Consider the following 18,280-nt stretch of genomic DNA (forward strand, 5'->3'; position numbering starts at 1 on the left):
ATATTCCCTAAGGCAAAGCCGGAAAATGGAAAGATTTGTGAAACTTGCATTTTCCATACAATCAAATCAAATATACGATGTATAAATTAAACTAACAAATCGCTTGGCCAATCTTAACGAAGTTCTGGGATGATTTTTTCCTACTTACCCATACCGATTAAAATTGTGACAAATCATGAGTTCGAATTCACAGATCATCGAATAATTTCATCTCGGTTAATCAACAAGCGAAAACGTTAAATGGGTGTTCGCGTCCTTCCTTGAGTAAAAAGTCATAGGAAGACGTCATCAAGATTGGTCTAGCCGATTTTGAGTTTTAGCATCACGATCATACAAACATTCATTTTTATAGATGTAGAGAAGAAGAGAAGAAGAAGAAGAAGAAGAGAAGATTAATCGTATTGAAAATGATTTCGTATTCTCCATTCAATACGAATGGAGAAGAGAAGAGAAGATTAATCGTATTGAAAATGAAAACGAAGCCGTGAATCGTCGCTGGAATTTTAAAACGTTCTTTGGATTTGTCTGGACTTAAAGATGGATCTGTTATTGTTATGTGTCGACATCTCCATGAACCGAATCTATGGGGCTTCCCTTGAGTTTCAATACTTTGTTATTCCAATATTAGTGTATTGTTAATATGGGACGAGGCGAAGTTCGTTGGGTCAGCTTGTAGTAACATAGAGATGGCCAAAGAGTTTATGAGCAAGAATTTTCCCGGGAAAAAAAACAAGGGCGGTCAAAGCACCGAGCGTAATTCATGATGACAAAATCCTGGACCTGGACAAGTGGAACAACATTCTGTCAAAAAAGAAAAACACGGCCCCAGGAGTGGACGTACAAAATGTTGCAAATGTTAAATGAGGAATGTGCTGTGCGAATGGTGGAAGAGCTGATTAAAAAGTATAGTCAAGGCAAAGCGGGCAACAAGCTGAAATTGACCAAAATTGTGTGAATAAGCAAGTCAGGACAAGATCCGACCATGCCACAAAACTACAGGCCGATTGCGATGCTGCCAACCCTGACAAAGGTAATAAATTCTGCAGTTTTGAAAATACTTACAGAGTCGATAGAGAAGTTCCAAACAATCCCATGCACATCTTTTGGGTTCAGGAAAAATAAATCGATCACGACTGCTACGAACTGGGTAAATAATGAAGTGCCTAGGAACAACAGGAGAAGCAAATACACTGGCATCATCTTTGTAGATATAAAAAATGCATACAACAGTGTCAAAATTCCTAAGCTAGTCTAGATTCTACAACCATCAATGATCCCTAAGCAAGCGATCAGATGAATTGGAGACCTATTGACGAATAGAAGATTACAAATAGCAGTCAACGGACACACTGTCACAAGGTTGGTATCGCATGGCCTCCCTCAGGGTGATGTCCTGTCACCCACCCCATTTAATGTGTACGCCAGCCAATGCCATTCCTGCAATAATGGTGGGAATAAGATTAAGATCATACAATACGCGGATGATTTCGCTATAACTGTGTCAGGAAACCCCTTGACAGTAAAAAACGAGCTCCAAGAGGTACTGGATGAATTTGTAGAAAATATAAAAAGGCTGGAACTGGAGATTAATATGAAAAAAAAAACCAAACTAATGACATTCCCAAGAGATGAGGCAGCCATATAGGTGAGACGCAATGGACAAATAATCTCTAAGACAAATAAACATGTGTTTCTGGGCATCAACTTAAACCAAAGACTCAAATTCGATGAACAGGTCGAAAAAGAAATACAAAGAGCCCAAAGTAAACTAAATATTATAAAAATGATATGTAACAAGCGAAACAATATAACCCCAGAGAAGGCAATACAAGTACACAGGGCAATTATAAGGGGATCAATGGAGTTCGGGATAACAGTAATGAGCAACGCCAAAAACGCAAGCCTTTCCAGGGTGGATAAATTGCTGCACCAGTCTCTACGCAAAGTCACAGGATGTACGAAAACGACCTCAATAAACACCTTGCTGGCGATGGCGGCAGAGGTACCATCACCAATAAGGAGAAGATTCCTGGTGGCAAAAGAGATGATAAAATCTTTTGCACACTCAAAGCCAACTCCCAGATCGCCTATAAACTAAAGAACGAGGTATCGATAGGAACAGCGGAACTTATTGCGATTGACAGAGCCCTGTATACATAGGCTGTTTTAGATACGTTGATGAACATACTCTATTACTTAAATTATTTTTAAATACCTTAATCCAGCTTAAAACAGGCCGGGGCATCTTACCCCACCAGGGCATCTTACCCCACCTTCCCCTATAAGGTCAGGCAAAGCCCCGCTGTTTCCAGCTGGAAATAGCTGGAAAGCAACAATCAACGGGAAAGGTCGGTTTTTGGCAAGGTGGGTTCTAAGGGAGGTGAGCTCAAAGGCCTGGTCATGGCAGCCATTTTGAAATCCATTTTTGACAATCGTTTCTGGTTTTGTTTACCAACAAAAGGATTACGACGCGTTAGCAAGCTGCTGGTTCCAGTTGGTACGGTTACCGGAAAATTCTGCCCTCATTAGCCACAACTTTACTGAGGACACAGTTCCATCTACGATATATTGCAAAGTATTCTAGTAAATGAGGTTGAACGAGATAAGTAAAGCGGTTTGGTCGTCCAAAGACACATATGTTAACACTTTGTTGGTACCATGCTACACGAAACGTGTTTGTTAAAACGACAGTATCTTCTTCATATCGCATTTTTTCACATTCCATGAGTTATTTTTGCAAAAAAAAAACAGCTGGACAGGATAAATACGGCATTTTTAAGCTTTCGGAAAACACTTTGGAAACAACAACTGGCAAATTGTAAACATAAACAAAACCCGGACCGATTGTCAAATTTTTCTTTTATTTTTCTAAAAAAATCAAGGCGATTTGTTCGGAATGAATCCTTCTGGATAGTAATCATTTTGGTTTTTGGAATCCCCAAGTAGGGGCTGTAAACTAAACAGCGAAATGACAGCAACAAGACGTTATGCACAAGTGTACGAGCATCAAAACAAATGTATATTGCCTCTGACCAGGAGTGAACAGAAAAAGGATCCCTACCAGACAGTAAAGAGAGACACAGAAAACCAGGACATATGGCCTTAGCAGCCAGTCCTTAACTTTATAGAGGTCTATGTCTCCAGGCTAGCTTTCGAAGGCCCAGGAAGCTATATTCAAAAGCCGTACTGGAGTAAATCCTCGTCGAAGGAGAAGAAGAAGAGTGTATAGAATCATTAACGAAGGTCACAGACGCAATGAAGGATTGCAAGATGTCATATTCCGGTTCCAAGATGTGATAACGGTGTTCACAAAGGCGATCAACCATATGATTCCTGTATCAGAAAATGTATTTTATTGGAACTTTAAGGAAAACACCTACCTGTATATCTACAGCACCCGGCAATTCTAACCTCAAAATTGGTTCATTTTAGTCAACAGTATCAACAAGGTAAAGAGACATGAAAAGCTGTGACGACCTAAATTCTAGTTCTAGTAATCTTGGTCGGCGGGGGAACCTGCAGTGTATAATAACTTTGGTCGAGGTATTGCTTCATTTCAGTAATCTTGGGTGGGGTATAGGCTTTTCGTTTTGTAGCTTGACAAGCGGGGTAAACGTTCCAAGAAATGTGGAAGAATTCACAATCCTATGTGACATCCCGTTTCCGACGTTTAGTCCATACGCCTGGTTTGTTATAGATCGGTTCCCAAAAAACTAATTTAGGCAAATTTCTAGGTAAGTACCGTATGTTTTCTTGTGAATGACGACGCCAATTCAGGCCCGTGAATACCAAGATGCGAGCTGTTCAGTTTGACCAACGCTAATATGTCTAATGTTTTGTTTTCGTCTTCGTTCAACTAATGAGGCATCGTCCTGGTTACATAATTATCATTAGCAGGGAATATGATCGTTCTACGTGCTGCCCGCTCGGTCACATTCACTAGGCCAGTTTTCCGTATGGTCCAGTCGCGTGGATATGCCGACGAAATGGCTTTCACTCTAGCTGCCGCCAACAAAGTTTTTTATGACAGCGCAAACATCCGGCAAGTTGATGTACCGTCGTTTAGTGGTGCTTTCGGTATTCTACCAAAACATGTCCCTACTCTGGGTAAGCAGAACAGTTTTAATGGATTTCTGTCATTAAGTCTTATTTTTCGTTTTTCTTATTCTTTACTAGCTGTGTTGAAGCCGGGTGTTGTCACGGTGTATGAAAATGATGGAGGATTGAAAAAGATTTTTGTATCAAGCGGTACCGTTACTGTGAATGAGGATGCATCGGTTCAAGTGCTTGCTGAGGAAGCTCACCCAGTGGAGGATCTGGATACCTCCGCCTGCCGGGAAATTCTTTCGAATGCACAGAGCCAGCTTTCGTCTGCTTCAGGTGACACTGTACGTATGCATTCAACTTTTAATTTACACTATCAGTTTAAAACTCAGCATAACATTTGAACTATAGGATCGTGCTGAAGCTGCAATTGCCGTAGAGGTTGCGGAGGCGCTCGTGAAGGCGGCAGAATAATTCGTCTTAATTTTTTGTTCTGGGAATGATTCAACCGATGCTTTCAGATTCTACAAATAAAAGTGATAGATGTTATTTGAAATTAGTCGTTAAACGAAACAAATCTTCCGGTTTGCTCCGTCTTTGCGTGAGTAATTGAGAAAAACTTTCAAGTCAATATTGGAATCAATTTCTTCGGTTGTGAAATGGAACTAGAAACACCTTTTAATCGTGCAATTCATAAAAGCCCAATTTCTACGCAGAGAATTTGCATTAACCTTCAGATCTACAACCGCCTACCTGGGTAAGTTTTGCCCTTTTATTTTGCAATTACTTCGAATTGAACAGTTATATCGACTCGAAATTCCTGGAATGCCTCAAGCAACATGTTCTCTATCATTCTTTTCGACTTTTTATTTTTATTCTAAGTATTTTTTTACACCATTTTTCTATTTATACCACTTAAATCTACAACCGCCTACCCGGGTAAGTCATACGTTTTGTACGAGAGTTTATATTTTTCTGTACCAAGACAAACCACCAGTAGGTGAAAGGAGGTGCCCCTCGGGATTTTCTTTTTATATTCATATTGAAAACAATCCAAATTTGTCTAAGACACACTATGAAAGACTGTTTTACTCCCCGAACTCCTCGAACAATTAGTAATGAGATAAACTCGAAGACGATGTACAAATATGCAAATTATGCTACATTTTGGACCACACAGCGGCAACGAAAGCATTCTAGGTGAACTTTCATAATTTGCTACACAAAATAATAATTTATTAATTGCAAGAAAATCATGATGCAACGGGTTGAATTAAATACAAAAGAAACTGTTATCGTTTGAAACAAAACGATCGAATTTATGTATATGAGCTAAGTTTTAAAATGTTAAGGCTTAAATATCAGTTATAACAATGTATAATGAAGAATTTCCTCCAGATATGCCACTGAATTTACTGAGGAACATGAACATTTCCAAAACGTAAAATTTAATAGAAAAATATTTCTACATCTTTGAAATTTCAATTTATAAGCAAAAATGTTGAAGGCACCAAGAAGTTGCTTCACCAGAAACTTAAGAAGTATAAACAAACACAATAACTTATTGAAAATGTACGGTTTACAGAGTTGGCGATTGTAGATCTATGGGATAAAATATATTTGAATGAAAAAGTTACTTACTTATCGAATTTTTAATATTACTATTTGAATGGGATGTATTAGAAAACATTCTTAAGTATCATTACTGAAAATTTCATCTCACTACGGCATCTAGAACAAAAGATATTAGCTTTGAAGCACATCAAAATGCAAACCCCCATACAAAACTTATGGCCTACCCGGGTAGGCGGTCGTATGTTAACGTACAGTCTGCTGCAAGTAAAATCGGACGCTCGAAAAATGAGACGGTCTGCTGTCTTTCCGCAAGCCTACAGCATTCCCGGAACCGAATGTTGACCTTCAACGTATACATTTCTTTACATTAACTCTTCCTCTTTGTAAGAACATTGAAAACGGTATCAAAATCTATTGTTTTACTGAGATACGGCCCAAAATGTGCGCGAAGACCCAAAAAGCGGACACGCAAGTAAAATCGGACAGGTAGGTTTCTTTGCCGTTTGGTGCACTTGAATTGGCCGCATGTCGTTCTAGCACCACATTTATGAGTTGGCCACTATTGTTCTTTGGGTAAAAGAGTAAATGAGGCCCCGGGCTAGATTCTCCTCTTCCTACTGGTTCACATTTAGCGCCTGAAGCTATGCAAAGCGCGGCACATGCATTCGTTTCGAATTTTTGAACGCGAACGGTTCGCTTAAAAGACCATAACGGTTTAAACTAATCTCGCAGTGGAGGTTGAATGCGGGTTAATATGCTTTTACATGTTAAGTTACTAGTAAGTAAACTATACCACACATGATGGACAGCATGAAACAATGAGTTTAGCCGAAAAAATGATTTGGAAACGGCGGCGCGCCCGCAGCGAGCGAAGCGAGCGGACTGCGCTAGGTCTACCGAAAAAGAGAGTTTGTTATAGTTTTGAGAAATAAGGGGGGCCCGTGGGCCCCCCTCATACCGCACCCCTAGGTTGATTGCGTAGCCGAAATTAACGGTACACACTACGATTCAAATACTCGTAGGTTGAATTTAACGAACTAATGTATCACCAATTGCATACATTCAGTTTAAACGTCCACAAGAGGTGTAGCCACGATCGAAAACATGGCGGCCGGGGCTCGCTGCGGGCGCGCCGCCGTTTCCAAATCATTTTTTCGGCTAAACTCATTGTTTCATGCTGTCCACCATGTGTGGTGTAGTTTACTTACTAGTAACTGAACATGTAAAAGCATATTAACCCGCATTCAACCTCCACTGCGAGATTAGTTTAATCTTCGATCTTCTGGCGCATTTGAGTTTGCGGTTAGCTGCCAAAAGCTTTGCGGGTGCAGTTTTCAGCTCACGGAGCTGAAAAGTTTCTGACGTAAACTTTTCGGCTGTTCCCCTCTTTGCGCCGCAAAGTTTTTGAGTTTGCGGCTCGTGTAGCGTGGCTCTAACACGTTGACTGCTAAGCGTTTTAGCACACTTTTTTGGTACAATCTTTTTTAATAATTTCGCTATCTAAAATGATAGCCATGGCAGTCAACGTGTTAACCCATAAAATCATCGCTTCCAAAAATAAATTTTATTAAGGTGTATTGATTTACTATGTAATCTTTAAACGAATAGGTTTTGCATGTGTCCCTTTTTGAAGTAGAAACTTCATCCGTAAGCATTGAATTTCCTATTATTTTCATTTGTGTATTCTTCCTTTCAAAAGTATGCTGGAATGGCTACGTACATTTATTTGACTTTAGAAATTAGAGTTCAATCAATTAATTATAATCAATACCCGTGAAACATGTCTGAGAGTTTTCGCTAATTTTTTAAAGGGCCCCGCCTCTCATAATGATGGCGACCGCGCAACACTGAGCCGCGATATCAGAGTCTTCTGTCTCGCGCCCACGGGGTCCGTACTCCGGCTAAGTTCTCGGGAGCGTGGATCATCCCCTGAATCGCTCCGGGCCGAAGCGGACGAAAAAAACAAGATATTCCCTGTGGCTGTTGTGCTGTACCTGTATGTTTGTCTCGCCTCACTCCACCTGTGTGGGGGTGTCGTATTTGGTGGCTCGTGTCTTTTCGCCAGTCGTTCCTTGACGCTCCTGTGATGTGGATGAATGCATCACGACTGTTGGGGATTGGCATGCACGTAATTCCCATTCATGGTTTGGCTGGATCGGGTGGGGGGTTCTGTCAGGGAGTTATGATAAGGTATTGTGTTCGTCAAGAATTACGGTCTACACGTCATTCGCGTAAGTCTATTCTTCCTTCGAAAAAGTCAATGTCATAAATATTCTTATGTGAAGGGGACTAATGATGAGCATTTAACACCAATGAGCTGTGTTGAAAACAATTCAATAACTTTTTGAGCTTTCGAACCGCGAAACGAGAAATTTTGGTGTTATTCAGGTGTAAAAGAATTCTCCTCAGAACTGCCTGCTCTTCTTTTCAGAATCCTTTTTACACATCTTTTGCAGCAGATTTCCTATGCAATCTAGGTGTAAACAAAATGCTGAAAAGAAGTATGAAAACAATTCTGGCAAAAAACGTATACCGATTCGCAGAAGTTCATATGATATATTATATGATGATGATATTGGTTCAGGATATCTTTTCCTTCCAAAATATTTACTTTCCTGCAGGAAAATTATTTTTGTTTGTTTTATTATTTTGATTTATCGATAAGAATAATATATACATATCGTCCGGTTCAGGATATCAGGCGAAATATCCAAAAATTGTCCGGGACCTCCTCTGGTTCGTGCTGCCAAACAGCGACCACGGATCGTAGCAGGCTCCTTCGATGTACGATGTGCAGCACCACTCCGTCATGGCCAGTGAAAACACCTAGAACGCGTTGATGTTCATTTTACGTCGCTTCTTCTTCCTTGTCGAGATATTGAAAAGTGTGAAAAGCGCGGACAAATCATCATCAGTAAGAACTCACTGCTGTGGGTTCTTACACACATGCGCCGTTTCTCAGTATGTTTGACATGTTACGTTTGTCCCAGATTAATTAAGATAGTATCTAACGTTAATGGCCGTTTACTAGATCTAGTTCTAACGGACCGCGAGTCCGATTCCTTCTGTGAGGTTAGGCCAGCGATTCAACTCTTAATCAAAATCGATGCTCATCACCCTCCACTTAATCTGTCCTTAAGGGTGTTAAAAACTAACTTCACTGCCGGCAATGCTCCATCAAGGGATACTAGGCTCTATGATTATAGTAAAACGGACTACTATAGGTTAGGTGAAATTTTAGCTTCCGTGGATTGGACCTTTTTGTTTAATTGTACGGCCATCGATGAAGCGGTTTCCATGTTCAGCGATCTCTTAGTGTCCTCCCTGAATTCCTGTTCCCCTCCTTTTTGTCCTCCCCGCCGTCCTCCGTGGTCGGACAGAACGTGGCACTTATTGAAGCGAGATCGAAACCGCGCAGTCAGAATACTTCGTGCCAATGGTACTGATCACTCTCGTCTGATTTTTAAAGTATCTGCTGCTGCCTTTAGAGCTTACAACAGACTGCGATACGACCAGCATGTTAACAGATCACAATCGCAATTTCGCCTGCACCCACGGTCATTTTGGAAACACATCAAATCTTTGAGGAGTAATAGTGGTTTCCCAAGTAGCATGTCGTTGGGTGACGTGGTCGCTAATAGCCCTGGTAGCATTTGCTCTCTGTTTGCTGATCACTTCTCGAGCGTATTTGAGCCAGCAATCCGGGATCCAGGTAGTTTGGTGCCAGGTTTATCATATACGCCCACTAATGTGATTTCAGTGGATGCTTTCCCGATTGGCCTGGACCAGGTTGGTCTTGTGTTAGCGAACCTGAAACAGTCATTTGCACCGGGTCCGGACGGAATTCCCGCTGCTATGCTTGTTAGGTGCAGGGATGCCCTCGTGAGACCTCTTACACACCTCTTCCAACTGTCTCTTGCTACTGGTATTTTTCCAGCAGCATGGAAGCGGCCGTGGTTGAGACCTGTCTTCAAAACAGGTGACAAGTCTTCCGTCTAGAACTACCGTGGGATCTCGATGCTATCCCCATGCAGTAAGGTCTTTGAATCGGTGTTTCGCCCGTCCTTGTTGTATGATGTCAGTGCTTGGATCAGCCCCGAACAACATGGTTTTATGCCAGGTCGCTCAACGGTCACGAATCTCACTGAGTTCGTTTCCTATACACTTAGTCGACTTGATTCGGGCCTGCAAGTAGATGCCGTCTACACGGACTTCAAGGCAGCTTTCGACAAGTTGCCCAATGCCTTAATGCTGGCTAAGTTTTTGAAGTTGGGTTTCTCACCGGCCATCACGGCCTGGTTTGACTCCTATCTTTCGAACCGAAGCTGCCGTGTTACTGTGTTTGGGGAATTCTCCTATGAGTATTTGTGCTCGTCGGGTGTTCCCCAAGGTAGTGTACTCAGTCCTCTCCTATTTATATTGTTCATCAATGATGTTTGTTCTTCCCTCTCCTCCTGCTGTCATTTGCTTTTTGCTGATGATATTAAAATTTTCCATGAAATGAAAGATACCAATTCCGCTGAACACCTGCAACATGCTCTCGATCACTTCGCATAGGGGAGTTCGGATAACTTCCTAGTCCTGTGTGTTGATATGTGTTCCACCATTTCATTTTCCCGTTCCCTCAACCCCCATTCTTTTTCCTACATGCTAAATTTTGTTGTGTTGAAGCGTGTCATGGAAATTCATGACCTTGGAGTCATCCTGGATGACAAGTTGACTTTCAGAGCGCACATATCTGACCTGATTTGCAGAGCTAGTAGGCTGTTAGGGATGATATGTAATTTTGGCCGTGAAATTCGCGATCCTCTGTGCTTGACAGCCCTGTATAATAGCCTAGTGAGATCGATCCTTGAGTATGCGTGTGTGGTGTGGAGTCCCACAAGTGCTTCTTGGACTGCGAAAATAGAGCAAGTTCAGCGAAACTTCACGAGGCTTGCTATGAGGCGTTATCTGGGCGCTTATGCATCTGACATCCCACCGTATCCGGTACGCTGCAGGCTATTGGGTCTTCTGTTGCTGGAAGACCGTCGCACAATAGCCCAAGCATCCTTTGTTGCTAGCTTGGTCCTTGGGGAGCTGGACTCCCGTCACTCCTCGTAATGATTCCTTTTTATGCTCCCGAGCGTGTTCTTCGGCCGCGGAAAATGCTGTCGGTGCCACAACGTCGAACGAACTACGGTACGACTGATCCGTTATCCAAAACTTTGGCATCCTTCAACCACTTTTCCCACCTGTTTGACTTCAATCGTTCCTCAGTCCACTTCAAACACTCAGTCATTCAGCTTTTCCAATCCCTTCCACTTTCTGTTCCTTAAGCCTTGAGATCGGTGTTCTATGCTATAGGCGTCTATGTTAGGTTAGGTGCTTTTTATTAATGTTATGTCGTTATGTTAGGTTCTAGTCTTAAGTTCTATATGTAGCCCTGCGAGGCAGATATATTGAAATACAAATACAAATACAAAATACAAATACAAATACTTACTTACTGTCTGGTGCGAGTTAACCCAGCCCCGGTTAACCACCCCGATCGATTCATACGCCGATATCCCGCCACCGATGCTATGTGACTCCCGGTAACAACCGATCATGTCCAACCGCCACCGATAACTGTGCCACTGCGTTTTATTCTAACAAGTCGGTCCATTTCGTACACTACAGGGTTGTAACAAAACACAGCCAACAAATGGGATGGAAAAACACAGCCTGCTAGTTGGCCAAACTTGTACCTTCACAGTAAACAAACAAAGGTTTGACAAAGGTTTCTCGAAACGCCAGTGCCCACCAAAAAAACACCATGGGTAGGTTACGCGGTGTACATGTCATCAAAGCCTATCAAAAATACACCTTTGGTAGAATGCGCGGTATACCTGCCTACCAAAAATACACCTTTGGCAGGTTTTAAGGTGTACATGTCCAAAAAGCCTACCAAAATACAATTGGCAAGGTGTTTTTTGGTCGACATGTGGTAGGAAAGTGCAACACGGTTCTCCTTGGGTTAATTTTCTTTTTTGGTTTTTATGTTACTATCGCGATTCCATTTTAAATTTTTTAGACTTAGATGTACGTGATAGCATATCGAAACTTTTACAATATCGAGATGTTCCTATGTAGCCTTTAAGTTTAAATATAGGTAAACTTATCCTCTGAAAATGTTTTGAATTGTGTATGAAAATGTTTTAAACCTAGGCCCTGCATGATTATTTGCATTTACAACGTTTCAGCATTGGTTTTAGGAATTAATACATCACCACAAAAATGAATGAAATATAAATAGCTTTCTTAGACTCGTCTTCGAACAATGAGGGCTCCAACTATCTTTGGCGTGTAGCAGTAGAAGTAAACCACAACGATCAGCCTGCTTGGTCCTGATTCAGAAAGCGATAGGTTTGGTAAATGTATCGTTGATCAGATGCCGTTGTTGCAGTGAAAGTTGATGTTCATCGACTTGAGCTGACACCATGCTTGTTTTCACATATGCACCCAGCGGGATCAGTGCCTCCAACGCTTCATTCTTTTCTTACACTTCTTTTTCAGTTTCACAGGGCATAAGAGGCCAACTCACTACTCCTTAGTTGGCAAATAATCCTGTTTCTCCTTCGCTGAGGTTGTTTATCACGGAATCTGAAATTCTCACTTGCAGTTACCTTTACCGCAGCACATCAATCCGGCCTCCAATCTGATTGGACGATAATGAAGTTTAAGGATGGCGTATTCAAGTGTATAAAACCATTAACGAATGTCACAGATGCTATGAAGGATTGCAAGATGTCGTATTTCGGATTCAAGATGCGATAACGGAGTTCACGAAGGCGATCATGCGTTTAAGCTTCCTCTATCCATCGTAAAAAGCTGTATGTTGCTTTTGAAGCTTGTTATAGTATATTTAAAATGATTTGGGATCCCTGAACTCCCATAGAACGCCATTTCGTGACTAAAAACCTATAAAAACCTAGAAGGCTATCCATAAAGTCCCTGTTCAAGTGTCAGGACTTCCGGTGTATGGAAAAGTGTGTAGTGTGCAGTGCCTTCCGGAATTAAGCAACTTCATCAGAAAACATTATAAAGAGAACAATTCAGTGGTTTTTACATGCCTGGCCATAGTAAATCATGCCCAAACAGCATCGGAGGAATTGAACGGGTCAAATATAATTGATATTGCCACATTACTAACCCTCCTTATTATCGAAATAAAACATTTACAACACTTAAAGGTAGGACCTATTCATTTAACATGTTAAAGTCCAAACGGAGTAGCATTTGGTCGTGAACGCTACACAACAACTGAAAAAACATCCCCACATGACTGGTTTTGTCGGCTATAGCAAAAGTTTCGGCCAAGGCCCGTAAGGTCGGCATACTGGCCGTTGGAATATTTTTTGAAAGTACTAAAAAGTACTTTAACACGTTCCGTACCGCGTCACCCAAATATGGGTGACAGCAGTAACTAGTTCAAAAAAGTTTTTGACCCATAAATAAATAAAAATGCAACATTAAAATTATAGTTATATTAAAAATAAGTTGTTTGGGTAGCAAAGTTTTTACTTGGCTTTCGAAAACAATCGGTTTAACAAATATTATAAACAAATTTTAATTGAAAAGATTGTACTAAAAATCGTTGTAAAAACGCTTGGTACGCAACGTGTTAATTACTAGTACTAATGTAACTTTATAATAGCTTGGTTAACTTTTTTCTTATCGCCGATGAAAATTTGTCCATTTTGTTAATGCAAGCGTTATAATGTTTGATGCTTAAACAATATTTGTGTAATTCTTCTTTAATTTTTCAATATTATGATGATAATCAATTTCCCGTTGCATGGAAAGAAAGCACATGGTGCCTTTATTTTTCTTTATTAGAAGCTACACAATATTCAACACATTCGCTAAGTAGACGACTGCGTTTTATTTCTCGACGAAATTCAACCACATGCCATCCATAATCGCTAATATATTCCAAGTTCAGACGGATATCAATGGGGTAGACAATGACCTCGACCAATGTTCACATTCCTTTATACGGACAGTAGAAGGGAGAGCTCGAAAAAGTTACACAACTTCGGTCCTATAGATTTCGTTAGCAATGGTGTCCGACTCAAATTAAAATAGGGAAGAAGGGCGACGGGTTAGCCTTTATTGGGTTTAAAGTTTCGACTGAACAAGCGCAAATCTCAAATGTTGCTAAACCGGTTATGACATTATAAAACTAAATCACTCCAATTTACATTGATGAATCAAAGCAAAACAAAAAGCAGTTGTGGGTTCTTCGCCTTAGTTTAGGCTCAAGAATCTCAGTGTATGTATTGAAGTATTTCTGCACATGAAGTCACATTTATGAGTTAAATATATAGCCTTTTTTCAATTAAGCCAGTTTAAGAAGATCTGCCTTAAATCTTGACCCAATTATCCGATACCGTATCGATACAATCCGATCCGTAACGTCTTGATAAAGTGATATTAAATTTTAAGCTATCTTCGGAGTATTGTTTTGCTACACCGTTGTGAGACATCTTTTTAAGAAAAGAAAAGAAAGTTGTTTCTTAGATGGATTTATTTCTCGTTTTCATTTTCGACCCATGACCTCAAAAAACTTCGGACTGTCGAAGGTGCAATGGCCTCAGTTGTGTCAATGTTGGGGCCATGTGTTGCAAACTGAACAATACTTATCAAGGAGAATTAGAGTAGACATATATATGTATTTTGCATCTCTCTTCTCCGCTATCACCAACCTCCGCCTAACCCGGTGGCAAAATCATCATGCTTTCTCGTTCTGTTGGTATCAATTGCCAATTAGACAAAACGAGAAAGCATGATGATTTTGCCACCGGGGTAAAGCTTTTGACGTTGCGTGAATTGTATAGAATACTAATAAAGGTTGTAAGAAGCGGCCAAGTTGAAGGTAGTTTTAATTATAACTGTTTTACGTCCACATGTAGCTATCTAACGCTGTCCATTCATATGTGTGCGCCGTTCGTTTTCAAGTGTGTTGAAATGAACACGTGTGAATATGCAGTTGTGTAGCTTGTAGGTCCGGCCAGGTATCGTGAGGGAGATTGGCTGTGGTTTTGATCATGCGACCAGCAGATCCGGATTCGTTCATTTAATCATTTCGTGCGGTAGTGCCCAAGGTGTCGGTCGCACGTCACTCTACTTGTATAGCATTTGATTCGTTCTTGGGTGTATCAAGGAATCGGCATTCGTTTACATGGAATTCAAGTTATAAATACTTTAACACGCGTGTGAAATTCAAAGCAACAATCAATTTGAATTACAATAAACGCATCTACGCAGCGGGCAGAACCCTGGACTACATCTACCTTTCATCTATACTGCAAACCGAAGCCCAACGTTTTATCTACTATCGTTACACACAGATACTTAGCATTTAGTTTTATTAAACACGATACAATAATGCATACTTTCTCGAATCATCCTATCGGTTTGCTGCCTGTAGAGCAAAACTTTGATCCCAGCAAACCATCGATAAGAGATTTTTTTGCTGGACGAGATATTTTTATAACTGGCGGTACCGGATTTATGGGTAAAGTACTGATTGAGAAGCTATTGCGTTCGTGCTCGGAGCTCAACAACATCTTTATTTTGATACGCGAAAAAAAACAAAAGACGATTGACGAACGCGTGAAGGAAATTCAACAATTGCCGGTAAGTTTTTTCTGTAGATAGAAGTATCTGAAATTATTTCATGACTGAGAATTGTGTCCTTGATGTGAGTTAAAAAAGCCCGAGCATCAAATACTTAATTAGCGCAACAACCGCTAAGTGATTTAGGTCTGACGAAGCTCCATCCGAGACCGCTCTCGGTCGCTCGCCAAACTGGTCCAGTTTAGGGTTGTGTAATTCAGATTCAGATTCATGAATCTGAATGATTCTAGGTGATTTAGAGATTCATGAATACCACGCCGCCTCTGTCCTTCGGGACAGCTTAAAAGGAGAGTAGCACCTATTGATGTGCTCAGTCATATTCAGTGCCTGTTATAATTTCCCAGGAGTACGGAAAATGTGTTACAGTTACCCCGCAATACGTTCTACATCTTACTAGATTGTGACAGATAACTATCCCCAAAAAATTAACTACGCAGAAATTTAAGTCAGAGCAATAATGCTTTTTACACAAATTCTCTCCTGCCATATTGTATTCCATAGCTATTCGAAAAACTACGTAAAGAAGCGCCTGATGTGCTTAACAAAATGGTACCTGTGCATGGTGATGTTTCGCTTCTTGGCCTCGGGCTTAGCGAGAGTGATGTTGATCGTATGCACAATGTGTCAGTCATCTTTCACGTCGCCGCCAGTGTGCGCTTTGATGATCCACTTAAGACTGCTATCCTGCTAAACACTCGAGGCACTCGTGAGCTGGTTCGCTTCTCAGAAAAATTGACCAATCTTCGGGTCCTGATGCACGTATCTTCCACCTACTCAAATCCGGATCGGTATGTGATAGACGAAGAGGTGAGGTCAACGAGCATCTGTTTCTGGTTACAGTTCCTCGGACGAACTAGCAAGCTGCATCTGAATGTTTTCATAATCTTTTTCTCAATACACAGGTATATCCAGCATATGCAAACTGGCGCGATACAATACGTATAGCGGAAACGTTTGACGAGGAAACGCTTGACGTACTGGCCCCAAAATATATGGGGTTTCTACCGAATACATACGTCTTCACGAAAAGCCTTGCGGAGCAGATTGTAAATGAACACAAGGATCGTTTGCCAATGATTCTTTTTCGACCGTCAATCGTTATATCTTCGATGAAAGACCCCATCCCGGGCTGGATGGATAACTTTAATGGGCCAGTCGGGCTGCTCGTTGGGTGCGGCATTGGTCTTTGCCGCACAATGTATTGCGACCCAAACAATATTGCCGACTTTACACCCGTCGACGTGTGCATTAAAGCAATGATTGTCGCCGCTTGGAAACGAGGTACCGAACCCCTTTATAGGTAAGAACAAAACACGTAAGCAAAGACCGTGTAAAAAATGAAAATGTATCGGTTATTGCGCTTTTCTGAGCACAGCCATAAATTTTAAGCTATTAAATTTCAATTCAGCAACGAATTAACCAAAAGAGATGGGCACCATAGATGAGGAAGCTTCATGTTTTGCAAACAATATACATCGAAACTATTTAACATTTACAATATCGTTTTGACGGGATTTGAATGACTTTTACTGAAACCTTTACTAAAACTGCTGTTTAAATTGAAGGTGGCTTTTTCGAACCCAAAAGTTCCCATGCCAATTATAGTTAAAGCCCACGTCTAATAACACAGGGTTTCGAATTGGAACACTAGAGTCATTGGTAGAATGTTTCAAATCGGTGCTGGAACAGTGCATGCCAGCTTTGGAAGATTGCAATCAAATAATGAAATGTTGCATACATTACCTAGAGGTTAGAATCCATTGACGTGATATGTATGCGAATTGCAGCTCGATTCTTTTGAAGTTCGTACTAAGGCTGAAGGTTATGTACATTTTGAAATAATAGTTAGTAGGATTACCCCCTTCGAAAGTATAAAGCAGTAGAATTAACGTTTTTGAGCGTGTTTTCTCCAAACAATGATTATCTTTTGTTTTCAATACCAGTCTGAAATTTTCGTTGGTGCAATAACTGTATGCGTGTGTTTTTTATTTCAGTACATCAACGGACCTGCCAATCTACAACTGTTGCATTTCGAATCTTCGTAACTCAACCATGTCACAGATAGTGGAATTGGGTCGCTCTCTGTCCGATGAGATTCCTTTAGACAGGTGCATTTGGGCTCCTGGCGGAGGCATAACACAAGTTCGACTCTACAATCTTATACGTGTCCTATTGTATCATATATTACCTGCAATTTTCATTGATGGAATATTTCGGTTGATGGGACAAAAGCCATTGTAAGTGCATAAATTGAAATTTATTGTTAATATGCATGGAACAAAATAATTATCGTTGTTCTTTTTCTTTTTTTACCTTTTAGCTTAGCCAAATTACAACGTAAAATATATACAGCAAACGTGGCTCTGGAATACTTTATTTTGAATAACTGGGATTTCAAAAACAGTAATTTCATCGAACTTGCTTCAGAAATAAAACCAGAGGATAAGTAAGTCTGTTACTGTATTTTATACGCTGTATCTGAATTGCATTTGTGTGTCTAACTCATTAACAAAACGAATCTTTTTTCTCTTTATTATAGCAAAGATTTTTACTATCGTGACTTCATAGAGTTTGACGTTACGTTGTATTTTCGAAATTGCATTCTAGGAGCTCGGAGATACTTGTTGAAAGAGAAAGATGAGAATATACCGAAGGCACTTGCGCACCTGAAGAGAATGAAGTTGCTTGACAAAGTTTGCAAAACGATAATCGTTGCATCCTTTTTGTATATAATTCTTATTCAGTTTGATCTTCTAGGTATAATTCTATATCTTTTTTCCTACAGACCGTTTTATGCCCTGGACTTAGATTGTAAATAAACTATGCGATCATAAATGCCTTTATCTAAATTAACAAATAACATCACCACAGCATGTTTGTGTGTGATATTAACATATCTATATGGTGGTACGGACATAAGATAAGTGGTGTTTAAAATTTAAGAATCAAACATACAAAATTGAATATTCAACACATAAAATGTCGTTACAGTTACGTT

The 18,280-nt window shown here is 40.5% G+C and overlaps 2 protein-coding genes across 4 annotated transcripts; both read left to right on the forward strand.

Moving 5' to 3' along the window:
* The first annotated feature begins 3,578 nt into the window (after positions 1 to 3,578).
* LOC131269114 (ATP synthase subunit delta, mitochondrial-like) lies at positions 3,579 to 4,600 on the forward strand. 3 transcript variants are annotated; one of them, XM_058271435.1, is made up of 4 exons: positions 3,579 to 3,734; positions 3,895 to 4,107; positions 4,177 to 4,388; positions 4,456 to 4,600. In XM_058271435.1, the coding sequence occupies exons 2-4, from the start codon at positions 3,903 to 3,905 to the stop codon at positions 4,516 to 4,518; spliced, it is 480 nt and encodes a 159-aa protein (XP_058127418.1). In that variant the 5' UTR covers positions 3,579 to 3,734; positions 3,895 to 3,902; the 3' UTR covers positions 4,519 to 4,600. The 3 variants fall into 3 exon arrangements, with proteins under 3 accessions (XP_058127418.1, XP_058127419.1, XP_058127420.1); XM_058271436.1 differs by having other exon boundaries at positions 3,595 to 3,734; positions 3,865 to 4,107; XM_058271437.1 differs by having other exon boundaries at positions 3,596 to 3,734; positions 3,898 to 4,107.
* Positions 4,601 to 14,765: 10,165 nt separating this feature from the next.
* Positions 14,766 to 18,280, forward strand: LOC131269111 (putative fatty acyl-CoA reductase CG5065). The gene is made up of 6 exons (XM_058271431.1): positions 14,766 to 15,282; positions 15,784 to 16,089; positions 16,185 to 16,582; positions 17,277 to 17,519; positions 17,603 to 17,728; positions 17,822 to 18,280. Exons 1-6 carry the CDS (start codon positions 15,031 to 15,033, stop codon positions 18,099 to 18,101), a joined length of 1,605 nt encoding a protein of 534 aa, XP_058127414.1. The 5' UTR covers positions 14,766 to 15,030; the 3' UTR covers positions 18,102 to 18,280.

This window comes from Anopheles coustani, chromosome X (assembly GCF_943734705.1).
Source record: "Anopheles coustani chromosome X, idAnoCousDA_361_x.2, whole genome shotgun sequence".
Lineage (NCBI taxonomy): Eukaryota > Metazoa > Arthropoda > Insecta > Diptera > Culicidae > Anopheles > Anopheles coustani.